Source organism: Anabrus simplex, chromosome 1, assembly GCF_040414725.1.
Source record: "Anabrus simplex isolate iqAnaSimp1 chromosome 1, ASM4041472v1, whole genome shotgun sequence".
NCBI classification, from domain to species: Eukaryota; Metazoa; Arthropoda; class Insecta; order Orthoptera; family Tettigoniidae; genus Anabrus; species Anabrus simplex.
The window spans coordinates 1,560,350,486-1,560,376,100 of NC_090265.1; the positions used below are offsets into that span (position 1 = coordinate 1,560,350,486).

The 25,615-nt window shown below is 38.3% G+C and overlaps 1 protein-coding gene across 1 annotated transcript in view; it reads right to left on the bottom strand.

The window, feature by feature from the left end:
• Positions 1 to 25,615, bottom strand: part of LOC136862323 (uncharacterized) — a 94,445-nt gene that overhangs the window by 19,200 nt on the left and 49,630 nt on the right. Inside the window, exon 3 of the mRNA XM_068226229.1 lies at positions 16,686 to 16,948. Coding sequence (XP_068082330.1) covers positions 16,686 to 16,948 — 263 coding nt within the window. The remainder of the gene's footprint in view (positions 1 to 16,685; positions 16,949 to 25,615) is intronic.

Below are 25,615 nucleotides of genomic sequence, written 5' to 3' on the forward strand. Positions count from 1 at the left end.
TTGTAACACAAATCTGCAGTGATTCAGTAGGGCGATCAAAACATAGAACTTCATTCTGATCTTCGTTTCTCCAACGTGAAAATGGTGTTTATAATAAAATACACACTATGTCATAAGTAGAATACATGTTTAAATAAAACAGCACAACACTACAAATGAAGCACGATGCGTAAGTACTCGTACTTCACACAGGATGATGCACAGAAGACGAAACATTCCAATCCTCCGACAACTTCACTTGCACATTCTGCTATGTGGAAAGTACGCGGGTGACGTCACGGTTGTCATGGCAACCGCCAAGGCCAAGCGCTAGGAAGGAGCACTTGGGAGGTAGAGGCAGCTGCAGAATCTCTCGTCTTCACTCAGTCTCACATGCCGTACTGTGGCCGACAGCCGGCACTTTTGTGAGTTCCTCTAGTTCTCATCAAATGATGCGAGCTCTTGGTGCTCCAAACGCTGTACAATAAAATATTTTCTTTCCATAAAACCAACAAATGTCATAAGAAAAATAAATTTAAGTAATTCATTATGGTAAAAATAAGTGGTGAAGTGGCACTTCACCTGCTTCACCTGAAAAGCCGCCCCTGGTATTTCATCCTTATTTTATTACTTAATTGTTAAAACATAGGGCATGTTTCGTTCATATTTTGAACATCTTCAGCTATAAATATTCTTACAAGGTTAAATTTATAACATTGTTCTAGAACTTACACTTACGGTTCATCATTAACAAACTTTTAAAGTTAAAAATTTCATTGTTCTGTATTGAAGAATATTACAGTTAAAATTGAAATAATTGATAAATAGATTCAACCTATTCAATACAAAAGAATAAGAAATGTAGTAAATTACATTCCCATTTAATAATTAGAAATGGTACCGGTTTCGACCCTAGTCCAGGTCATCGTCAGCCGATTAAAACATGAAAAACAATGAATAGGAAAAGGAAAAGATTAAGTACACTCCGGATCAGTAGAAGAGGCGATATAAATGAAAGGGGGGTAGACACTGTAAAAATCAGACGAAGTAAAATGAAAGTCAGTCAAAAGAAAACAGTGCGCAATTCTCTGAGCGGCAGCATGGTACACGCAGAGCTCGGCAAAGTCTCACAATGTTTACGAATAGCGGAGAATGGTTAAATGAGCAAGTTCTTAAACAATGTCAGGCACAAAGTCACATCACATTCGAAGATCCATGATCGTGCAGGAGTTGAGGACGAGTAGATCCATTGAAGCAACTTGTCAGCTCCCGGTGGTCAGCACGACACATTCAATATCAGGCACTGTGGTTTCAAACGCCGAAGTAAAATGGAGAATAGCTTGAAGATCCAGTAATTTTCCTCGGTCGCGGGAAAGTAAGTATATAGATAAATATAATACAATTCAATATAACTGGATGAGTAATTGTGCTCCTATAGAATACTTAGAACAGTTGACGTGAAAAAACAATTGTGAAGAGAAAAAAATATAGTAAAAAGCGCAATACCGTGTGTATGTGAGGATCTTCAAAAGGCAGAAGTATTCAGTCAGCAGTATGTAAAGATTGTTGGTTACAAGGATAATGTCGAGATAGAGGAGGGTACTAAGGCCAAAGAAGTAATAAAATTTACATATGGTAACAATGACATTTACAGTAAGATACAGAAGTTGAAAACTAGAAAAGTGGCTGGAATTGATCAGATTTCTGGAGATATACTAAAGACAATGGGTTGGGATATAGTACCATATCTGAAGTACTTATTTGATTATTGTTTGGTCAGAGGAGCTATAGCAGATGAATGGAGAGTTGCTATAGTAGCCCCTGTGTATAAAGGGAAGGTTGATAGACATAAAGCTGAAAATTACAGGCCAGTAAGTTTGACATGCATTGTATGTAAGCCTTGGGAAGGCATTCTTTCTGATTATATTAGACATGTTTGTGAAATTCATAACTGGTTCGATAGAAGGCAGTTCGGTTTTAGGAAAGGTTATTCCACTGAAGCTCAACTTGTAGGATTCCAGCAAGATATAGCAGATATCTTGGATTCTGGAGGTCAAATGGACTGTATCGCGATTGACCTGTCTAAAGCATTTGATAGGGTGGATCATGGGAGACTACTGGCAAAAATGAGTGCAATTGGACTAGACAAAAGAGTGACCGAATGGGTTGCTATATTTCTAGAAAATAGATCTCAGAGAATTAGAGTAGGTGAAGCTTTATCTGACCCTGTAATAATTAAGAGGGGAATTCCTCAAGGCAGTATTATCGGACCTTTATGTTTACTTATATATCTAAACTAGCAAGATACCCGTGCTTCGCTACGGTATTATACTGAAATTTATAATTGAATGCTTATTGTTGTAGATATATAATCCACCGAAATTCGCGATGTGACTCGTTTACTGCGAGAATCCGCCAAAATTCGCAATCTGACTCGTTTTCTAATAGATTACGGCAAGTTTCCTCCCATTTTTCAATCTTTCTTTCCAGCAATCGATTTCGTACTTCCCGGCTAGGTCCAGGTATTCCACCCGGTCAGTTGGGTCCCTAAATCTTTGCCATCTTTTCCTATAAGCATTTTTAATATGGATCAAATCCTTCAGGAGATCCGGCGTGGTGTCTTCTTTGGTGCCTTGGCGGTACTGAACCCGCGGCCGGACTGCATTCTTAGTCATTACCCGTCCAGGACCCGTTTCCAGCGGGATCCGCACATTTGACGACGATCCAAGGCAAGTGTGCGGGATTACTGGCGATACGAATGACATACTCCCGTGCATTATTGACCTTATTATAGAGGTGAACAATTGGACGGTCAATCTCTTTCCTATCGTTTATTTCAAATGTGTTTAAATTTTTATTTATATGCCAGGAGAATCTACTGTAATCTAAGAACGTTCTCCGAAGGAAAAGATGGTTCTTGAAAACGAACCCAGTAAGGATTAGAAATGATCGGTTTATGATCAGAATAAGTACATCGAAAATCTACAGCCTGTTTCCAGTCATTCGACAGGGTCAGGAATGGAATGAATAAAGCCCCCACCTAGCGGCGACAATAGGAATTGTTCCGGCTGCCGAAGCCTGTCGAACTTCTCTGAGGCAATGATTATTAAATGACAAATGAAATGAATTGATACTGGACAGTGTTGCTGGAATGAATGATGACAGGGAAAACTGGAAGTATCCGGAGAAAAACCTGTCCTGCCTCCGTTTTGTCCAGCACGAACGTCACATGGAGTGACCGGGATTTGAACCACGCAACCCAGCTGTGAGAGGCCGGCACGCTGCCGCCTGAGCAACGGAGGCTCCTTGTAAGTACATTGTGAACAGTAAAATCAATTGGTCTCCCCTCCTTTACACCCCACCCCCCTTGACCCAAGTGGTATTTCCAAAAACTAAAAGTACACGTTTCTTTATTTTTAAGAGAGATAAAAATACCATTTTTCACTTCTGTAACATGTTAAGTTTTTTGAGATATACTATAGAAATTCTAGTTTTAAAATTTCACCCCTTTTTAGTTCCCTTAAGTGGAGTTTCCAAAAACAAATCACCTATGTTTCTTTACATTTACAGGAGATTCCAAACACCTACTTTTTACGTCTGTAACATTTTACGTTTCTCAGATATTCTGTAGATATAGTCTTTCAAAAAATTCACCCCAATTTGTCACTCCTGTTTAACCGCCATTAATTGGATTTTCCAAAAACAAAAAATACGTGTTTCTTTATTTTTAAAGGAGATCCCATATAAAAATTTTGAGTTCTGTAATATCTTCAGTTTCTGAGATATATGTATCCTCATTAAAGGCATTCAACCTTTTGTTCAACATTTTAACCCCTCATATTGGGATTTACAGAAAACAAAAAAATACGTGTTCCTTTATTTTTAAAGGAGATTGTAAATACCAATTTTTACATCTTTAAAAACATTTAAAGTTTTAAGATGTAGACACACTCATTTTAAAAATTCACCCCCCTTTTCACCCCCCATTATTTGGATTTTCCAAAAACGAAAAAATACCTGTTTCTTTATTTGTAAAGTAGGTCCCAAATACCAATTTCAGGTCAGTAATATCTTCAGGTTCGGAAATATAAGTAGCCTCATTAAAGGCATTCAACCCCTTTTTCAGCCTTTTCCACCCTTCCTATTGGGATTTTCCGAAAACAAAAAATACTTGTTTCTTTATTTTTAAAGGAGATTCTAAATACAAATTATTACATCTATAAACTTTAGAAGTTTTGAGATATAGATACACTCATTTTAAAAATTCACCCCCTTTTCACCCCCCATTAATTGGATTTTCCAAAAAGCGTGTTTCTTTATTTTTAAAGGAGATCTCAAACACCAATTTTCAGGTCTGTAATATCTTCATGTTCTGAAATATAAGTAGCCTCATTTAAGGCATTCAGCCCCTTTTTCACCCTTTTCCACACTTCCTATTGGGATTTTCCAAAAACAAAATAATACATGTTTCTTTACTTTTAAAGGAGATTCTAAATACCAATTTTTACATCTATAAACTTTAAAAGTTTTGAGATATAGATACACTCATTTTAAAAATTCACCAATTTTAGGTCTGTAATATCTTCAGTTTCTGAGATATAAATATCCTCATTAAAGGCATTCAAACAATTTTGCACCCCTTTTCACCCTTCCTATTGGGATTTTCCAAAAACAAAATTTTTAATGAAGAATCTAAATACCAATTTTTACATCTGTAAGCTTTCAAAGTTTTGAGATATAGATAAACCAATTTTTAAAAATTCACCCCCCCTTTTCACCCTCCCATTAATTGGAGTTTCCAAAAACAAAAAAAATACGTGTTTCTTTATTTTTAAAAGAGATTTAAAGTACCAATTTTCAGGTCTGTAATATGTTCAGTTTCTGAGATATAAGTACCGGTATCATCATTAAAGGCATTCAACCACTATTTCACCCTTTTTCACCCCTCCCATTGGGATTTTCCAAAAACAAAAAAATACGTGTTTCCTTATTTTTAAAGAAGATTCTAAATACCAATTTTTATATCTGTAAACCTTTAAAGTTTTGAGATATAGATACACTCATTTTAAACTTTCACCCCCTTTTCACCCCATTAGAGACGGAATATCTGAAAATCCTCTCTTAGCGAGCACCTACATCTCATTATGAATGTATCCTCAAAATTTCATTTCTTTATGTCCAGTAGTGTTGGCTCGGCGATGATCGGTCGGTCGGTCGGTCAGTCAGGACAAGTTACTTTATATATATAGATGATATATGTAAAGGAGTGGAATCGGAGGTAAGGCTTTTTGCGGATGATGTTATTCTCTACAGAGTGATAAATAAGTTACAAGATTGTGAGCAACTGCAACGTGACCTGGAAAATGTTGTGAGATGGACAGCAGGCAATGGTATGGTGATAAACGGGATTAAAAGTCAGGTTGTGAGTTTCACAAATAGGAAAAGTCCTCTCAGTTTTAATTACTGTGTTGATGGGATGAAAGTTCCTTTTGGGTATCATTGTAGGTATCTGGGTGTTAATATACGGAAAGATATTCATTGGGGTAATCACATAAATGGGATTGTAAATAAAGGGTACAGATCTCTGCACATGGTTATGAGGGTGTTTAGGGGTTGTAGTAAGGATGTAAAGAAGAGGGCATATAAGTCTCTGGTAAGACCCCAACTAGAGTATGGTTCCAGTGTATGGGACCCTCACCAGGATTACCTGATTCAAGAACTGGAAAAAATCCAAAGAAAAGCAGCTGGATTTGTTCTGGGTGATTTCCGACAAAAGAGTAGTGTTACAAAAATGTTGCAAAGTTTGGGTTTGGAAGAATTGAGAGAAAGAAGAAGAGCTGCTCGACTAAGTGGTATGTTCCGACCTGTCAGCGGAGAGATGGCGTGGAATGACATTAGTAGACGAATAAGTCTGAGTGGCGTTTATAAAAGTAGGAAAGATCACAATATGAAGATAAAGTTGGAATTCAAGAGGACAAACTGGGGCAAATATTCATTTATAGGAAGGGGAGTTAGGGATTGGAATAACTTACCAAGGGAGATGTTCAATAAATTTCCAAGGCTAGGAAAGCAACAGATAGGGAATCTGCCACCTGGGCGACTGCCCTAAATGCAGATCAGTATTCATTCATTCATTTAAGCTCTCTTACCTGTAGACTTGTCTGAAAAAATTTTTTTTCTTGGCACACTCTCTTCTTCCATTCTCTTCATATGCCCGTACCACTTCAGCTTTGCTGTTTCTATACTGTCTTGAAGTTTCAAGATTCCTGTCCTTTTCCTTATCTCTTTATTTCTAATTCTATCCTTTCTGGTCTTGCCCTTGATACCTCTGAGGAATTTCATCTCCCCTTCCTGTATTCTACTTTCCTTTCATTTTGTTGTAGTCCACGATCCAGCTGCATAAGTTAGTATGGGTTCATAAAAGGTTGAATATAATACTTTCTTACATTTCTTTGGGACATCTTGGTTCCACAAAATACCCCTTACACTCTGGTAGAAGCTGTTTGCTTGTTGTGTTATTTTCCCAATTTTCTCAGTTATTTTTCCATCTTCTGTGATCACACTTTCCAAGTACTTGAAACTTTTAACCACTTCCAGAATTTTCCCATTCAGTTTTATCTTTCCTCTTCCTTCCTTCCTTCCTTCCTTCCTTCCTTCCTTCCTTCCTTTCTTCCTTCCTTCTTTCCCCCAGTCATCACTATTGTTTTACTCTTCTCCGTGCTTACTTTCATTAAAAAATTTTCTATCTCTTGATTCCATACATCTACTTGTTTTTGTACAAAACACCGTAAATTAATTGGTAGCATGTGGAACACCTACCAGTCATCAGTTTACGTTCATTTTTTGTGAGTATTTTTAACCCAATGGGGTGAATTTCACATCTGTATCTGTTTTTAGAGTGTTTTTTGGAGCCGTCAATAACAGAAAAGCGTAGCAAAATTATTGTGAAATACAGCAGAATAAGATAAGAGTAGAATGCCTCCCAGACATTCATCTGCCTGGGAGCATTTAGAAAAATGTGGGGACAGTATATGCTCTATGTTGTGTAAAAAAGAGATTTTACGTATCACACAAATACTCTAATATGCTGCTACATCTTAAGCATCCTCAATAATTTGTCCTGACTTCGGCAAGTCCTCCTGTGGAACGTAATCCAGGGTCTGTTGCTGATCCTCATCCAGTCCCCGTAACTTTACAAATACAAAGTTCTGATCCCTCTAGTGTTGGTGATAGTTCTGTGTCTGTTAAGCATCCATGGCAGCTGAGACTATTGTGGAAAAGTGGCCAACTGCCTGATGCTGAAAAGGCATCTGCTAACAGATTCTTAGCTAAAATGATTGCCGGGCCGATGACCTTCGATGTTAGGCCCCTTTAAACAACAAGCATCATCATCATCAAAATGATTGCCAAGGACTTGCAGTCACTTTCACTAGTTGAAAACGAAGGTTTTGTGGAATATTCCAATAAATTACAAGCATTATACTCTATTCCCAGCCAAAAGAACATTAACGTAACGTAACAATTGTTACCCAAATTTTACTGCAAACTCTCTACAAACATGAAGGCTTCTCTGAACGAACACATAGAGTGTCCACCATGAGAGATCTGTTGTCTACTGACAATAACCACTCATTTTTAACAGTTATATGTCACTACATTACAAACAATATTTTAAAGAGCTCGGTTCTCCAAACTAGAGAAAATACAGCTCCAGCTCTGGATGAAATTTTGAAATTTTGGTGAATGAGGGACAAGATTGTGGTAGCTATCATGGATAGTGGGTCCAACATAAAGAATGCAGTTAAACATTGATTAAAAATGCACCATATTCTGTGCGTAGCTTATACGTTGAATTTGTGTGTTACAGATCTTCTAGGAGTAAACCATCTTCTCCAGGACGTCACTAAGAAGTGCAAGGTGATAGTGGTGTATTTTAAGAGCAGCAACATTGCTATAAATAAATAAAGGAAAATTCAGATACAGATGAACATGCTGCAATTAACGATAAAACAAGATGTGGCGACAAGGTGGAACTTGTTCCTTACCATGATCAAAAGACTGATCGTGTTAGGGTCACCAATTTCTGCAGCTGTAAGTCACTTACCAAGAGCTCCAGAAAACCTAGATGCACAGGAATGGGAAGTACTGGATGAATGCGTACCACTCCTTGAACTGCACACAATAACAGAATAATTTTTAGGGGAGAAGTATACTACCTTGTCTATGGTTATTCCTCTCGAGGTGCATGTGTATGCAGCATTCCCTCAGGATCAAAAACACCAGAACGACTGTCATTAGTCTTCAAACTATCATCCTCAGTATCTAATTCTAATCTAAACTATCATCATGACGAATAGAATATCTAGCTAGTGGCTTTACGTCGCACTGACACAGATAGGTCTTATGGCAACGATGGGATAGGAAAGGCTTAGGAGTTGTAAGGAAGCGGCCATGGCCTTAATTAAGGTACATCCCCAGCATTTGCCTGGTGTGAAAATCAGAAACCATGGAAAACCATCTTCAGGGCTGCCAACAGTGGGATTCAAACCCACTATTTCCCGGATGCAAGCTCACAAGTAAATTTTTTTCAAGAATAAAATTATTGTGTCCACCTATTCAATATAATTATATTTTGTAGTGATTAAATCCTATATGAATTATAAACACTAGTTAGGAACATGTTTTGCCCTAATTTTGGGCATCTTCAGCCTAATACTAATCTTAAGGTCAAGTCTTAAATCTATTAAACATTGGAACTTAATACTAAATACAATGGTCTTATGCTAATACTTTTTTTCTTACAAAAGTTGTGCTTTAGGTGATATTTACATAGTTTACAATATGTAGATTAATTAAAAGCCAGAATTTGTGAACAAGGAAGCAACAAAATTATTTTATTTTACAATGACTAGAAAATGTCCAAAGTGTAAATTGGATTTCTCCTACTGTATGGATGAAGGTTTATGCAAATGTGTTCATATTGACTAGAGATTGATCACAGCATGAACTGGTTTTTTTCCAACTGTATGGATGAACATTAGGTTGAAGGTTTTACAGTTGGTTCGTTCAAAGGTGGTTATGGTCACCTATGTCGTAAGTATATTGTTACAAAAGTGGAACCGTGGTATGAAGCCGATCATGTTGGGTTTGAATATTCCTTTAGAATGAAGCATGGTTGGACGGTAATATTTTATAGGTTAAAACATGTATGTTGGAAACATTTTCTTGATATCATTCATTAGTGCTCATCTGATAAAATTTCTTGGAATATTGTGCTATTCTTGTCGATTAACATTCCCGTTGGTGGATCGTTCAACCTTGGGAGGAATTATGAGTTGTCTGTAACAGAATAAGAGAAAAAAAGGAAATTAGGAATTTAGGATGATAAATGTGGAGCCCAATATAATAATTGTAAAGTGAAAGTTTTTACACTATAAAAGTGGATGAACTTGTCCTGTCAGATGTTAGCTGATATCAACACAACTTTTGTAAAAAAAAAAAAAATATATATATATAAATGAATAAAATTTTAGCATAAGACTATTGTACTTAGTATTAAGTTCCAATGTTTAATAGATTTAAGACTTGACCTTAAGATTAGTATTAGGCTGAAGATGCCAAAATTAGGGCGAAACATGTTCCTAACTAGTGTTTATAATTCATGTAGGATTTAATCACTACAAAATATAATTGTATTGAATAGGTGGACACAGTAATTTTTTTCTTGAAAGAATTTTACTTATTGTATCTTCAATACGGAACAAATGAGATTAGTTACTTGCAAGCTCACAGCTATGCGCCTCTAACCGCATGGCCAACTTGCCCGGTAGAGTATCTAGTGTGATCACTCTGCTCTCTTAACATTGTCATTGGTGGGCCCGCCAAAGTGTGGCGCTGCAGTCACAACAAACCAGCTGTAACAACATGTGCGCCAAATTGTTGACGATAATAGCGTGCGTGAGTGAAGGCATGGTAATAATTTTAACGCCTATCGAGGGAATTTTTTGGTTTTGATATTTTCCAAAAGTCTGTATTAATATTTGTGCAGTGCTTTGTATGTGCAATCAACTAGTTCTCTATTATTTTGAGAAAATGTCATACTGTTTCGTTCCTCGTTGTAAATCGGGGTACGGAAGGAAGCCTGATGGCAGACGACTTTTTATACCACCAAAAGAAAATAAGATGTCTGGAAAGTGGATGATAGTTATTCTGCAGAAAGAGAAGCAATAATTATTGTCAGCCAAAAACATTTTTCGGCAGATTTAATTAATTGATAAAGGCGGACGACGGACTCTTTCGTTGTGAATGGTAAAAACATGGAACTGCCTCATATTTTTCCAAATTTACCAAAATACCTATCCACTGAGGTAAAATTGTGAAAGACACCCAGTAGGAAAAGGAACGAAGATGTTATCGAGAGGATAAGGAACAAGAATCACAATGTGAGTGAAGCATTGATGGCAACAGTGATCGATGAGGTTCAAGGTCAGCCTAGTTATAGACAAATTCGCAGCCAGTCTTAGTTCTCTTACTGATGCCCAAAAGCCAATAGTGTCTCTCAAAAGGCAACTAAAGAACGCAACTCATAATTTAATGTGCATTAAATGTCTCTTTCCTCAGTCAGAGCTAGGATTAATTTCCTAGAGGGGCAGATTAAGAACACAGAATGTTTAATGTTTTATGTGCTCTGTTTACATTTTTTATGTAAAGCACAATATTGCTTTGGCTTTTTGTAATGTTCCATTTGATCTCGTGTATTCTCTTATTAAAGTCCAAAGATATTTCTTCGTGGGGTCTGAGAATATTATTTGCAATTCTTTGACAGCATTATTCACAAGTTTTAATAACTGGGCATAGTATTTGGTTAGTTGCACATCAGTGTAACCTCCACTAAAACAGCTGACCGTGTAGTGTTGGTGACTGACTCCACTAGCACCACTCTGTGGGAGTGCACTTTAACTTGGTGAGTGATCTCACTAGGTATTCTATCTGTCATTCTATCATCAGTATGACACCAGACGGAAGGCTGAGACAACAGCTGGGAGACTACTCCCGAGAAATGTAGAGGAAAAATAACACTCTGGATGTTGAGGGAACAAGTTGCAAACCACCAGCCGACTAATAAATGCAGTCTAATTCCAAAACAACCCTTAAGGTTCTCCTACAGAATGCCGTCTCCAATGTGGTTATAATTTTTGTCAACACAAGCATAATATAACAAAAAAATTAATTAAAAAATTTTCAAACAAGATCCAAAATCCATTGTCATAAGAACATAACAACTCATCGTATTCCCAGAATATCAGAGACTCACACTATTATAAGGACTACTTAACTTTTAAAACTATATTCAATATGACATTATAAGCATTTTTAACTACAAGCCATTTTAACTGTTAAAAAAAATTAAAACTGTAATTTGATAGTTTCATCCATCTCCTACCACACACTCTTTTTCTATAACACATTCCTTTAGTTTGAGTTAAGTTAATCATTTTAAAGGTTTTTAAATATTTTTTAGGATTAAGAAGAGATGAATATGTCCTTGCTTCTTGTAAATATTGCACCTAAACAAGACATAGCTGAAGATGTCCAGTCAATAGACAAAACATGTACTACAGATTCTAGTTTGCCAAGGCAAATAAATAGTATTTCTCTCAGCAGTTGTTGGTAATCTGTTAAAATCAGAAACGTACTGTAAGTTTAATTTTGCTGGAGAATTTTTTAACCCGTCAGTATTTTTATTTAGCGTATGGCCCATACAATCAATTTTAGTACAGAAATAAATTATATACATATTTACATACAAGAAAACAATGACTCCATTGACTTCAAGACTTGAAGTTCTCATCTAATATATTTGGTGTGTTTCTTGTCACCTTGAACTCGTGATGTTGCAATGATGTGAGAGGCAATTTGATCTGATGTAACTTCAGCTTGTTCTCTGCATACTGGTGGGCTTCCTCCTAATTTTCTGAGAAGACTCCAAGCTTCTCTACTAGAGCGAGTAAAATCTATCCTCTCAACTGTTTCTATCCACTTATGCTTTCGAGATGAGTCCAGACTAGACAGAAGCTCGGTTGCTGTGTTAGGATCTCCACATCGTTGAAAGTCTTGATATAGTACTTCACTTTCTTCATTCCATCCAAGGATGTATTCTTTGCAGTAACCTCTTGTAATGAACTTCTTAGCTGTTCCTATAACTGTACCAGCAAAACGCCAATAGTTGTTAGATTTAGGAGGAATCCATCAGATGCACTTATCAAGTTCTGCTATGAAATTGGTCCAGTCAGCTTTACGAAAATTCCAATGGGAATTTGATGTTGATCTAATTACAGGGATTGTGATACCAATTTCAATTAGGATGGGCTTATGTTGACTATGTGGAAATTCACCAATCACTTTTCTCGTGATGTTTTCAGCTTACAAAACAGAGGTCTGGATTTGTATCTTTGTCCCTCTGGTAACAGCACAGACAAATGGGATAAAAATATAGCTTACAAATCAGCTTTTTGCACTTTACACATGATATTTGTGTTTTGCAATCTTTCTTAACTAAAAAGTGGGTGAAATTTTAAAATGAGCATGTCTACAGTAAGTCTCTAAAACTTAACATGTTATAGAAGTGAAAAATGGTATTTTTTATCTCTATTAATAAAGAAACCTTGTCTTTAGCAACAAAAATTAAATAGAGGTCATTTTCCTCTGGCCATTTCACGAGCATTCTACCATTTTCATAATTTTTGGAGTACTTCCAGAGTCCATGGTGACTGTTAAAATCCCCAACATAAACTGCAGGATACTTTGCAATATGTAAGACATGTTCAGGCCAGGGAATGTTAGGTGTTTTATAGACATTTGTTATAGTAATGCCATGTAACTGTGTGACAACTGTATATATATTTCCATCCGTATTTTCAGAAATAAGCGAGGCTTCATTTATGTTGTAACGGATGTAGGTGGCTATACCATACACATCGTGATATGTCACTCCAAGAGCAGTATAACCAGGGATATGACCTCTGCTTTGAAACTGATCTGCATTAGAAACATGCGTTTCCTGAATAGTGACAATATCAATATTGTTATCCAATAAAAGTTAGATAGGTAGTCACACTTTTCTTTGCTGATACTTTCGACATTTAGTTGGAGGAGCCGAATGGTTGGTCCAATGTTTCTTGTTAGGGAGCTCTTAAAAGAGCTGTTGTGACTTTTTTGATATGTCATTGTATGTAATTGCCAGGAGATCGCAGTGATAGACTGGCTGCCAAATATATTGTTGCTCGCTTAGCACCACCCCCAGGGATCACGTGTAGGGTATTTTGAGGTTAAACCTATGGACGTGAGCAACATCAAACGCTACCCATCAGGATGCATGCTCTGTTTTGTAATGTATGGGTGTGCACTGAGTAAATTTTACCGGAGAAGTTTATCATTATGAAACACCATATTTAAGTCACTCTACTCTCTTTTCAAGTTGCAAAATACCATTTTGTATTAATATCGGAATCTAATAATATATTGCAGATAGAAAATTAAAATTGTCGCACAACACATTTGTCAGTCAATCACTACTGATCTGCATTTAGGGCAGTCACCCAGGTGGCAGATTCCCTATCTGTTGTTTTCCTAGCCTTTTCTTAAATGATCACAAAGAATTCGTTTGTGCTACGTGATCTATACAAATGTATAAGTTCATTGTATCTCAATTTTTATAATGACTAACATGTTTATTAATTCTGCTTAAAAGTCAATATGAAACAAAATATACAGTTATATGACTATAGTACATTACTTGCAATAGACCTAACTGAAAGCTGTTATTAATCTTACAATGACAAAGGCAAACAATTTCAGATACATTACACAAATTGTACATAAACATAGAATTATCATGTCTGTTTCTTGTTATCAGATGTTTACATGAGCCTTAGACCAGTGACTGGTAACAGCACAGACAAATGGGATAAAAATATAGCTTACAAATCAGCTTTTTGCACTTTACACATGATATTTGCGTTTTGCAATCTTTCTTAACTAAAAAGTGGGTGAAATTTTAAAATGAGCATGTCTACAGTAAGTCTCTAAAACTTAACATGTTACAGAAGTGAAAAATGGTATTTTTTATCTCTATTAATAAAGAAACATGTATTTTTTGTTTTCAGAAAAAAAACACTGGGGTAAAAATGACTGAAAATTGGGTTGAATTCTTTTTATGAGGATACTGATATCTCAAAAATTGAAGATGTTACAGACATGAAATTTGGTATTTGGAATCTCCTTTAAAAATAAAGAAATACATGTTTTTTGTTTTTGGAAATCCACTTAAAGGGAGGGGGGGGGGCAGAATCGAAAAATTATTTGAATTATTTGTATGAAGATACTATTATCTCAAAAACAAAATATGTTGCAGACGTGAAAATTGGTATTTGGAATCTGCTTTAAAAGGAACACGTATTCATTTGATTTCAGAAAATCCAATGAAGGGGGTGAAAGATTTGAAAAATTAATCAAAATAATTGTATGTGGATACTTACATCTAATAGAAACTAAAGTTGTTACAGACATGAAAATTGGCATTTGGATCACCTTTAAAAACAAAGAAAAACACATTGGGGGGGATCATCTTGGGAGGCGGAGGTGAAAAGGAGTTGGATTCCTTTTATGAGGTCACATATCTCAAAAACTGAAGATGTTACAGTCGTGATAATTTGTTTTTAGAAGATCCTTTACTAATAAAGAAACAAGTATTTTTTTTCCAGAAAATTCACTTAGAGGGGGGGCAGGGGAGTGTGAAAGGAAGTGAAACAAGTGAATTCTTTTTATGGAGTAACATCTCAAAACTGAAGGTAGCAGACATGAACATTGGTATTTGGAATTTCCTTTAAGCATAAAGAAACATGTCTTCTTTCTTTGGGGAGGGGAGGAATCAACTTAACGGCGGTGGGGTGGAAAAGGAGTTGAGACCAACTGATTTTGCTGTTCATAATGTACTTGATTCTGATCATAGACTGATAATTTTTAATCTTTCCTGGGTTCGTTTCCAAGAGCCATCTTTTCCTTTCAAGAACTTCAAGTTCGATTACAGTTGATTCTTCTGACACATAAATAAAAATTTTAACACATTTGAAATAAACTATACGAATGATATTGACTGTGCAATTGTTCACCTCTATAATAAAGTCAATAATGCACGGAAGTAATCATTCGTATCGCCAGAAAACCCGCGCACTTGCCTTCGCATGTCAATGGTGCTGGTCACATTGACAGCAATTACAATGGCAGCAGATGTAATTTACCGCCAAGTAGTGCTCTAGCATCTTGCTGCGGTGTCCAGAACATTAATAATAATAATAATAATAATAATAATAATAATAATAATAATAATATCCCAAATTCAACTAATATCACCCACCCTAATAATAATAATTTTTTGGACCATCATCAAAATGTGCGGACCATGCTGGGAACGGGTCGTGACCGGATAATCACTAAAAAATGCAGTCCAGCCATGGCTTCAGTACCGGCATGGCACCCAAGACAACACCACGCCGGATCTCCTCAAGGATGTGTCCATATTAAAAATGCTTATAGTAAAAGATGGCAAAGATTTAGGGACCCAACTGACCGGGTGGAATACCTGGAGCTAGCCCGGGAAGTATGAAATCGATTGCTGGAAAGAAAGAATGAAGAATGGGAGGAACTTTGCCGTCAGATCACGAATTTTGGCGGGTTATATATAAAATGTGAAGCATTCAATTATAAATTTCACTGTAATACCATAGCAAAGCACAGGTATCTTGCTAGCTTGTATATAAACTGAAATATATATATGCTGTACATAGGGCATAGCATGACAATGTCTGATAACTTAAGTTCTATGCACAAGAAAGCAAAATTAAAATTAACTCATTAAAAACCGAGTCTAACAATTATTGTCTTGGTTACCCTCTGCTTTGGCCGAGTCCATTACTCTCATAGGTAACGTACCCTCCATTCGCCTTGCATGACCCCATCACTGAAACCGGTTTATATGCAAAGCTTCATTCATCGTGTTCCTAACTTAACCCTTTTGTCCTCATTTCTAATACCCTCCTGCTATCGTACCCAACTGTTTGTACTGAGTCCACTCAGCTTCCATTACCACACAGCAAAGTAATTCTAAAAACAGACTGATGTAAAGATAACCTTGTTGGAGAACTCACTTCTTTCTTACAGAATATTGTTGATGGCAATTGTAAGCTAACTGGATAAGCTTTGTTGCAACTTGATTCAATTTCACTTAGTATACTTTAGTCTTGGAATATTATTTATCACATTAAACTTGCTGCACCTCTTTTCAAGCTCAAGATTTCTATTTTCAATAATTTTACTCTCTTAACAGACTTTCCGCACAGTCCGCCATTAACACCAAGTTGTCATTATAGGCCAAGCTGCTTACTACATTTCCACCCAGCTACTCCCTCCCTAGCTTTTCATACTTTTCAGAAAATCACCCATGTATACTATGAACAACAAAGGTGAAAGATTACAGTCTTGTCTAATCCCAACAACTACTTTGAACCAAGAGCTCATTTTATCAGCAATTCTTAATGTGGGCCGGTTCTCAACATAAATGCCTTTGTTTGCCTGTAATAACTTACCTTTAATCTCACAATCCCCCAGCAATTTACTCACAAAACAATATAGCTAGACATAGAACTTACTGATATTCAGGTCAGGGTACAGCAGAAAATCCCTGTACTGCTCTAATGCTGCCAGGAATGGAAGCCAGTACTCTGGAACCACAGTTAGAAGATTTATAGATACTGGTGGTGAGAAGGTTTCCAGAACCTCACTATTCTTCTGCAGTAAGGAATAGAAGGTGTTCTTCACATACTTTGCATGCCTCTTTATATGTCTCTGCACACCACTTAAGATAGCCAGTGCCTGCTCTCCAAATCTAAGTTCTTGGTAGATGCTTGAAAACCTGTAATTAGTTGTTAAATGCTTATTAAATTCCGTTGGACAATACTATATATAACAGAGTTAATTTGAAAACAGAAGCTGCAAAATGACATATGCTATTCAAGAATATAGTGACTTGTTTCTCAGAATTTTTAAACACTTAATTTGTTTTTCATCTTTGCTTAAATATGTAAATTGGTATTCCTAAATATATAATTTATACCTAAGTTGATCAAATTACTACAGGTGAAAAATGAGAATACAATTTGGAAAGGATGCTTAAACAATTTCCTTTTTTTTTTCTTCTTTTACAGAAAAATGAATGAATGTGAATAATATCTATTCTATACTTTACTATATTCTCTGAGAGATTTACTAAGTTTGTGGCATTTTTTTAAGTGATAGGTCTCACACAAGTCCCTGCAGAGCTTCCAAACATATCTTGCATTAAATAATTACTGTAAATTTTCTTCACTCATTTACAAATAATACCTTGATTAACACCATTTAACCCGTTAATGCCGTGCGTGTCCATATGATCACGGCCTGCATTCCTTCATTCAGATTGCTCTCAGTGCTTTGTATAGCGCTGGAATTGATTGCTGACTGTGTAGATCAATTCAAGAAGCATGTGGCAACTGTGTGCGAGCATATTATTACGTGATACATATCGACTCTTTGTTTCAGTGCACTTTCGTTTCGTGTCATTGTCACAGCAGCTGAATCATGATGGCGCGCTTCAAGCAAGTTTGATATTTCACATATATTTATGTTTAGATTACACAACTAATATGCTTAACAAGTTTGGGAGTGATCTATGTTCACATTATGATGCAGTTAATTTACATTTAACAGTAAATATTACTCCTGTAGGCACTTAAAACATTGCGTGTTCGTATGATCATGCTAGGCGCTTGTGTTAGCTATTCACCCTGTGCGTGTATTTGATGGTCTACGTTATGCTACATGTTACTATTACTGTTATACATCAATTTGAACAACTTTATTCAATTTACGGTCATCTATTCTACATTTAAATAAATTGCGACTTGTTAACATATATGCAGCTACAAAACCTTGTTTCCCTTTTTACAGGGACATTACGCTCCAAGAAGTATTAGATTTTCGTGAATCGGACGAACCAATTGGAGAGGTTAACAGCATTTTTATTGAACCTCCAGAAGCTAATATTCATTCTGACGAAAATTCAGGAGATGAAGATGTTGGTGGTTTGGTTGATAACCTCACAGGTCGCCAGCTTTCAAGTAAGGCAGAAATTGTACTCGCTGGCAAGATCGTATAGCAGGCGCAGACGATGATCCCGTTTCAGCAGGAACGGATAGGATGGACCAGAATGTGTCATACTACAGAGTAGGCATACATGGAAAGAAATGATGGTGGTCGCTCACATGGCTCCTGGATGTATCCATTCACAATTCATGGTTACTGCTAAGGAGGTCTGCTAAGGAGGTTTGTCACATCTAGAATTTCGTCGCCACATTGTGCAAACATATCTACATAAGTTCAAAATAACACCAGTAGGAAGAGGCCGCCCTATCACCTCGAGATACAGTATCCAGCAGAGTAGTGTCACTGACGATGTACGACTTGACGGGATTGGGCACCTCATAGCGCCCTGCAATCGGCGACGCTGTGCTGGAAAGGAATGCTCCAGTAATGTTCGCACTGAGTGCACAAAATGTAATGTTGGACTCTGTGTTCCATGCTTTGTCCTATTTCATACATGTGAAGCATACAATTCTTATATTTGTTCCTATTCGGTAATTTCTACGAATTAGATAACTTGAATGTAATATATTACGAATATCTTGAGACTTTTATTGCTTTATTTATGTATGTACATATTATAATTAATGTATATTCTTCATAAATTATCATCTTTAGTTTATTTTAGTGTATTTTGTTCGTAATTTATCAATATCAATACATAAAATCTATAAATACTAAAGAAATGCTATACAGAATGAAATGCTAACACATCCGCCTAGCGTGATCATATGAACACGCCACCTAATGACGAAACCGTGAAAAGTATGAGCTTAATATTTTGTAGTTATGTTATACTATGGACCTGAAGTGATTTAGACGAATTTCAAAGAAAACGGACGAAAAAAATAATTTCGGCGTTAAAGGGTTAATTATTTTTTAAACTCTTCTATTTTCAGTTACTTAGTTTACTTTCTCAACAAATATTAGGATTCATAAAACTATATTCTTGAATAGCATATGTCATTTTGCAGCTTCTGTTTTCAACTCTTCTATTTTCAGTTACTTAGTTTACTTTCTCAACAAATATTAGGATTCATAAAACTATATTCTTGAATAGCATATGTCATTTTGCAGCTTCTGTTTTCAAATTTCTCCATCAGGTATTGATATTCTTTTTACTGTCACATTCTCCACCTATGAATAATGCCAGGGAACATAATGTACCAAATGCATTACCTTTGGTAAACTTGGCTTATTTGAGTTACTGTACTAATAATTGAATTTATCACAATACCAGTTTCTCCACACAGTCTCCGTGGCTCAGGCGGCAGTGCGCCGGCCTCTCGCCGCTGAATACTATGGTTCAAATCCCGGTCACTCCTTGTGAGATTTGTGGTGGACAAAGCGGAGGCAGAACAGGATTTTCTCTGGGTACTCCAGTTTTCCCTGTCATCTTTCATTCCACCAACACTCTCCATTAACATTTCATCTGTCAGTCATTTGTCATTGCTCCGGAGGAGTGTGACAGGCTTCGGAAGCCGGCACATCTCTTATCCTTGCCGCTAGGTGGGGGCTTCATTCATTCCATTCCTGACCCGGTCGAATGACTGGAAACAGGCTGTGGATTTTCATTTCACCAATTTCTCCATAATGTAATGATTTCTTACCTAATTTGAACCAATCTAATTTTATCCTATCAATAAAATATGGTATTATTATTATTGTTATCATCATTAAACCCATCCAACTCCTTAGCTGGATATGCAGCATACTGGTCTTCGGTTCAGAGAGCCCTGGATTAGATTCCCAGCCGAGTTCAGGATTTTAACTGCATGTGGTAAATTTCTCTGGCTAGGGAATGAATATTTGTGTTCATCTTAATACACTTCTCTTCATTTTTATACAATACACTACATTACTGACCACCACAGTAACAAACAATACTGAATATATCCCTCCACACAGGGTTGGTATCAGGAAGGGCATCAGGCCATAAAACTGGGCCAAATTAATATCAATTATGGATCCCAATAAATTCAGAAAAAAGGCAGGAAAGAAGAAATTTATTATTAAACAAACATCCACTTCTGGTGAGACATGGTGTTGACAATACACTATCTCCTCTGGTATGGGTTAAATAAAGTTTTCATAGACCTGCCTCTGTCTCATCCTTGGGTTAGACAATATGAAAGCAACTGCAGTATGAGCAATGCTTAATATTACCATTCTTTATATTGCCATTCCCTTTTGTGAATGATGTGCAAGTGTCACTCATAAGATTGTTTGGTGTGTACGTTTCTGGGGTTTGGCAGACTGACATATAACAGCACAATTTGGCTTGATGGGGAAAGCAGAGGCAATATGAACTACTGTTTAGAGTGATCAAAAACCAAAGGAATGAAGTAGAAACCATCAAGGTAATTGAGGATCCCAATGGAAACCCAGCCATAAAAGAAGAAGATATCAGAGAGGTTCTGAGGAATAATTTTGATCACCTGTACCTGTTCCTCAGTTTCTCCGCTGTTTCCAGACCAAATGTCGTGTGCACAGCATCCTATACATAACCTAACTCTTGTAAAACCTTCAGTTATTTCCAAATGCATATCTTAGATTTTCCATGTTGTCTCCTGTTCGTGAGAAAAAAATAGTTGCCAATGACTTATGACTCGAACCTCGTATTTTAATTTTTTATTAAATGCAAAGTGTGACTATACCCTGCAAATATGTATTGTATGTTTTTATAACCTCAAATACATATTGTGAATATGTCTAACCTCAAAATATGTGTAGTCGAAAAATGTAGAAAACTCTGTAATATTCGTATATTGGTATAATCCACTATCATTCTGATACATATGGAGGTTTCTAGGAACTTGCTGTAATGATTTATTGTTCAGATAGATGTAGAAACATTAGGAATTTTGTGTCACTATGGTTTGTGTACAGAACGTCGTTGCTGGGACGAAACCTCCTACAGTGAGTGTAAAAAGTATTCGTATGATCCTGCATATTTGAGAAAAAAATTAATTTTTCATACACTATGTGATCAAAAGTATCCGGACACCCCCTAAAACATACGTTTTTCATCTTAGGTGCATTGTGCTGCCACCTACTGCCAAGTACTCCATAGCAGCAACCTCAGTAGTCATTCGACATCGTGAGACAGCAGAATGGGGCGCTCTGCGGAACTCACGGACTTCGAACGTGGTCAGGTGATTGGGTGTAACTTGTGTCAGAATTCTATACGCAAGATTTCCATACTCCTAAACATCCCTAGGTCCACTGTTTCTGATGTGATAGTGAAGTGGAAACATGAAGGGACACGTACAGCACAAAAGCGTACAGAACGACCTTGTCTGTTGATTGACAGAGACTGCCAACAGTTGAAGAGGGTCGTCAAGTGTAATAGGCAGGCATCTATCCAGACCATCACACAGTAATTCCAAACTGCATCAGGATCCACTCCAACTACTATGACAGTTCAGCGGAAGGTGAGAAAACTTGGATTTCATGGTCGAGCGGCTGCCCATAAACCACACATCATGCAGGTCAATGCCAAACAACGCCTCGCTTGGTGTAAGGAGCGTAAACATTGGGCGATTGAACAGTGGAAAAACGTTGTGTGGAGTGGCGAATCACGGTACACAATGTGGCAATCTGATGGCAGGGTGTGGGTATGGTGAATGCCCAGTGAACGTCATCTGCCAGCGTGTGTAGTGCCAACAGTAAAATTCGGAGGCAGTGGTGTTATGGTGTGGTCGTGCTTTTCAGGGAGGGGGCTTGCACCCCTTGTTGTTTTGCATGGCACTATCACAGCACAGGCCTACATTGATGTTTTAAGCACCTCTTTGCTTCCCACTGTTGAAGAGCACTTCGGGGATGGTGATTGCATCTTTCAACACGATCGAGCTCCTGTTCATAATGCATGGCCTGTGGCAGAGTGATTACACGACAATAACATCCCTGTAATGGACTGGCTTGCACAGAGTCCTGACCTGAATCCTATAGAACACCTTTGGGATGTTTTGGACAGTCGACTTTGTGCCAGGCCTCACCGACCGAAATCACTACCTCTCCTAAGTGCAGCGCTCCGTGAAGAATTGGCTGCCATTCCCCAAGCAACCTTCCAGCACCTGATGGAACATATGCCTGCCAGAGTGGAAGCTGTCATCAAGGCTAAGGGTGGGCCAACACCATATTGAACTCCAGCATTACCGATGGTGGGCGCCACAAACTTGTTCGTCATGTTCAGCCAGATGTCCGAATACTTTTGATCACATAGTGTACGTTTAGATAGGTTTATGGATGGAATAAAATCATTCATGTAGTATTGAAATAAATTTATTCATCATTCCATAAAGAATATGAGAAAAAAACATTGTCATAAACTTGTATAAATTTCACAGACAATAAATTTTCATTTTTTTTTGCTAAGGGCTTTACGTCGCAGCGACACAGATAGGTCTTATGGCGACGATGGGATAGGAAAGGCCTAGGAGTTGGAAGGAAGCGGCCGTGGCCTTAATTAAGGTACAGCCCCAGCATTCGCCTGGTGTGAAAATGGGAAACCACGGAAAACCATCTTCAGGGCTGCCGATAGTGGGATTCGAACCTACTATCTCCCGGATGCAAGCTCACAGCCGCGCGCCTCTACGCGCACGGCCAACTCGCCCGGTAAATTTTCATTTGAGGACCTGCAAAATGTATTCGTATGACCCTGTTTTCGTGAGAAGAATCAGCCCTCCACTCCCTGTTATTGATGTTGTGCATGCTGCTGTGGCTCGGATGTATCCCTTTGACTCACTTTGACTCAGATGTTGACAGGATACTGTTCAAGTGCATTCACACATTGTCAGAACAGGGCGAAAGAGTCCAGAAACTATTCCCAGCATTTGAAAAGTCATCATCCGTCTTCACAACAAGACATGGTTGTTCAAAAGGATCGCAGAAGTAGTTGGGAGGCCTAAGTCAACAGTGCAGTTGATCATCGACTGTTTTTCCCAGACAAAAAGCTACAATAACAAGCCCAGAACTGGACGTCCCAATGCCCTGACCCAGGCAGACAGGCACTTCGTTGTCTGAGCAGTGAAGAGAAATCCATGATGCAGTGCCCTAAAAATTGCTGCTGAGCTGGAATGGTGAGATGCTAGTGTGAGTGAGTCGACAGTGCGCAACACCCTTCATCAAATGGACTTCCATGGGCGTCGGGGGCGTAACAAGTTCTATGTGAGTAAGGTTAATCGTCTGAAACAGCTATGCTTTGCCACGGAGCACCAAAACACAAGTCTGGAGGTCTTCAACAGGACTGTCTGGACTGATGCTAGCAAGTAAGATATCTTCGGGTCAGACGGGAGCCTCCAAGTGTGGCGGCAACCGAACACCGAGCTACAACAGCAGAACCTGATTCCTACTGTGAAACATGGGGATGGTTCAGTGATGGTGTAGTGGTGTATGAGCGTTAAGGGAGTGGGAAATCTTCATTTCATTGAAGGAAAGATGGACCATCGAATGTACATCAATAGTTTGAAGCAAAACTTCCCTGCCAGTGTTGATAAAATGGGACTGGTGAGTGATTATCTTTTTCAACAGGACAATGATTGAAACACAAAGCTAGAGATACACAGCTCTGGTTGTTTTACAGCACTCCCGAACACTTGGAAGCATCTCCCCAGTCCCCTGACCTAAACCCAATTGAACATTTATGGCACTAACTTGTAAACAAAATTAGGTCTAGATACATTTCAAACAAGGAAGATTTACAAAATGCTCTCAAGGAGGAATGGGAGAAAATACGCCCCCCCCCCTCCTACTGTTCGAATTTAGTAAATTCCATGCCCAATTTCATCCAAGGTGTCATAGCCGCCAAGGGCAATCCTACAAAATATTGATTTCCATGGACTGATGGAGAAATGTACAGAAGACAGGGATTGTACGAATACATTTTGTTGGTCCCAAAAGAGATATTATTTGTTTCTTACTTTTTTACAAGTTTATGTCAAGGTTTAGTTTTCATATTGTTTATGAAATGAATAAAGGTATTTGGATACTACATGAATGATTTTTTCCAATCCATAAATCTACCTAAATGTATGGAAAATTCATTATTTTCTAAAATATGCCGCGTCGTACGAATACTTTTTACACTCACTGTATGTGATAGTACTTCTGGAGATATACTGACCCGCAGCACATACATTATGAAGAGCGAGAATGCCTTGACAATATTCACACAATATTGCACCTTAGATGACAGAACACTATCGGCCAAAGTTCTAAGCTAAAATATTTCACATAGAAGGTATTGTTCTGGCAGTGATGATATGTAATAGAATATTCGAGTTTGATCTACTCCAGTCGAGAGTCTGGTCGGTCGATTGTTCCTTGTATGTTCAGATATGTTCCAGTTAGAATGTTGCAAGAACATTTCCAGAAGTCAGACAGGCCCAAGAGGCCAGGAGGATGAGCTTGGCAGTCACAGCGAGAGGACGTACGTGCTTCCCACTGACTCATCTCTCCTCGCCAGGCGATCTGTACTTTCCCATTACTAGTCAAGCAGCTGTACTTGCTGGTACATTTTAGAAAGAGCTTTTGTCTGAGCTGAAGCACTTCTCAGTGCTCACATTCTCTTTCAGGAATTTTATTTCAGAAAGACCAGGATGACAATGACCGACAACGGCAAGGGCAGCTAGATGAAGTGGCCAGCCGAGAGATATTTTGGGAGCTACAGTGCTAAAGAGGACAACGGGATGGAGTTCGATGCCTATAGGGACAGCTGCAACCCTCCTGATGGCTTCAAGTTCCGAGCGACCCCAGAGAACCAGGCTCTCCTCGTGTACTACAGAAAGACGTGCCCCGCAAACATAGAAAGGGTCATAATCCTTTATATGATATGCAACCCATCTGGTGGGGCACCGAGGGTATCCCCTTCAGGGTACATTGAGAGCTTTCTCCTGGGAAGCCTGATCATCCGGCACCACAGTGAAAAGCACCTGGAAGGCTTGGTGAAGGAGCTTTCCAACCGATTCAAAGTCATCCGACTTCCAGGGAGGGACGGCGCTCCAAGGGTGAACGCTGATGCCCTCAAGACGGACACCTGCACAACCACCACCCAGACGGCCAGGAAGGACCGATGGATGAGGAATAAGGCGGTTAATACCAACTTAGTACTTCCGTCCATGCCAGAGACCAGCGACGCCACCACGGAGGTGGAGCATGCTACCCCATGACGCCACGACTATGAGACCCAGGCAGAGCAGCTCGGCACTGCGAAGTGGATGCAGACCGCTCCCCCAAGGACCACCTCGGTGAGGTGGACGCAGACCAAGGCTTACTAGGAGGGGCCTACCAGCAGGGCACATACCAGGAAGGCGCTCCAGACGGCGGACGGCAACACGGCAGTACAGGAGGACGCCCTCTGGTATTCGGAGGCTGCCACACAGGCCCAGCCTGCCACCGAGTC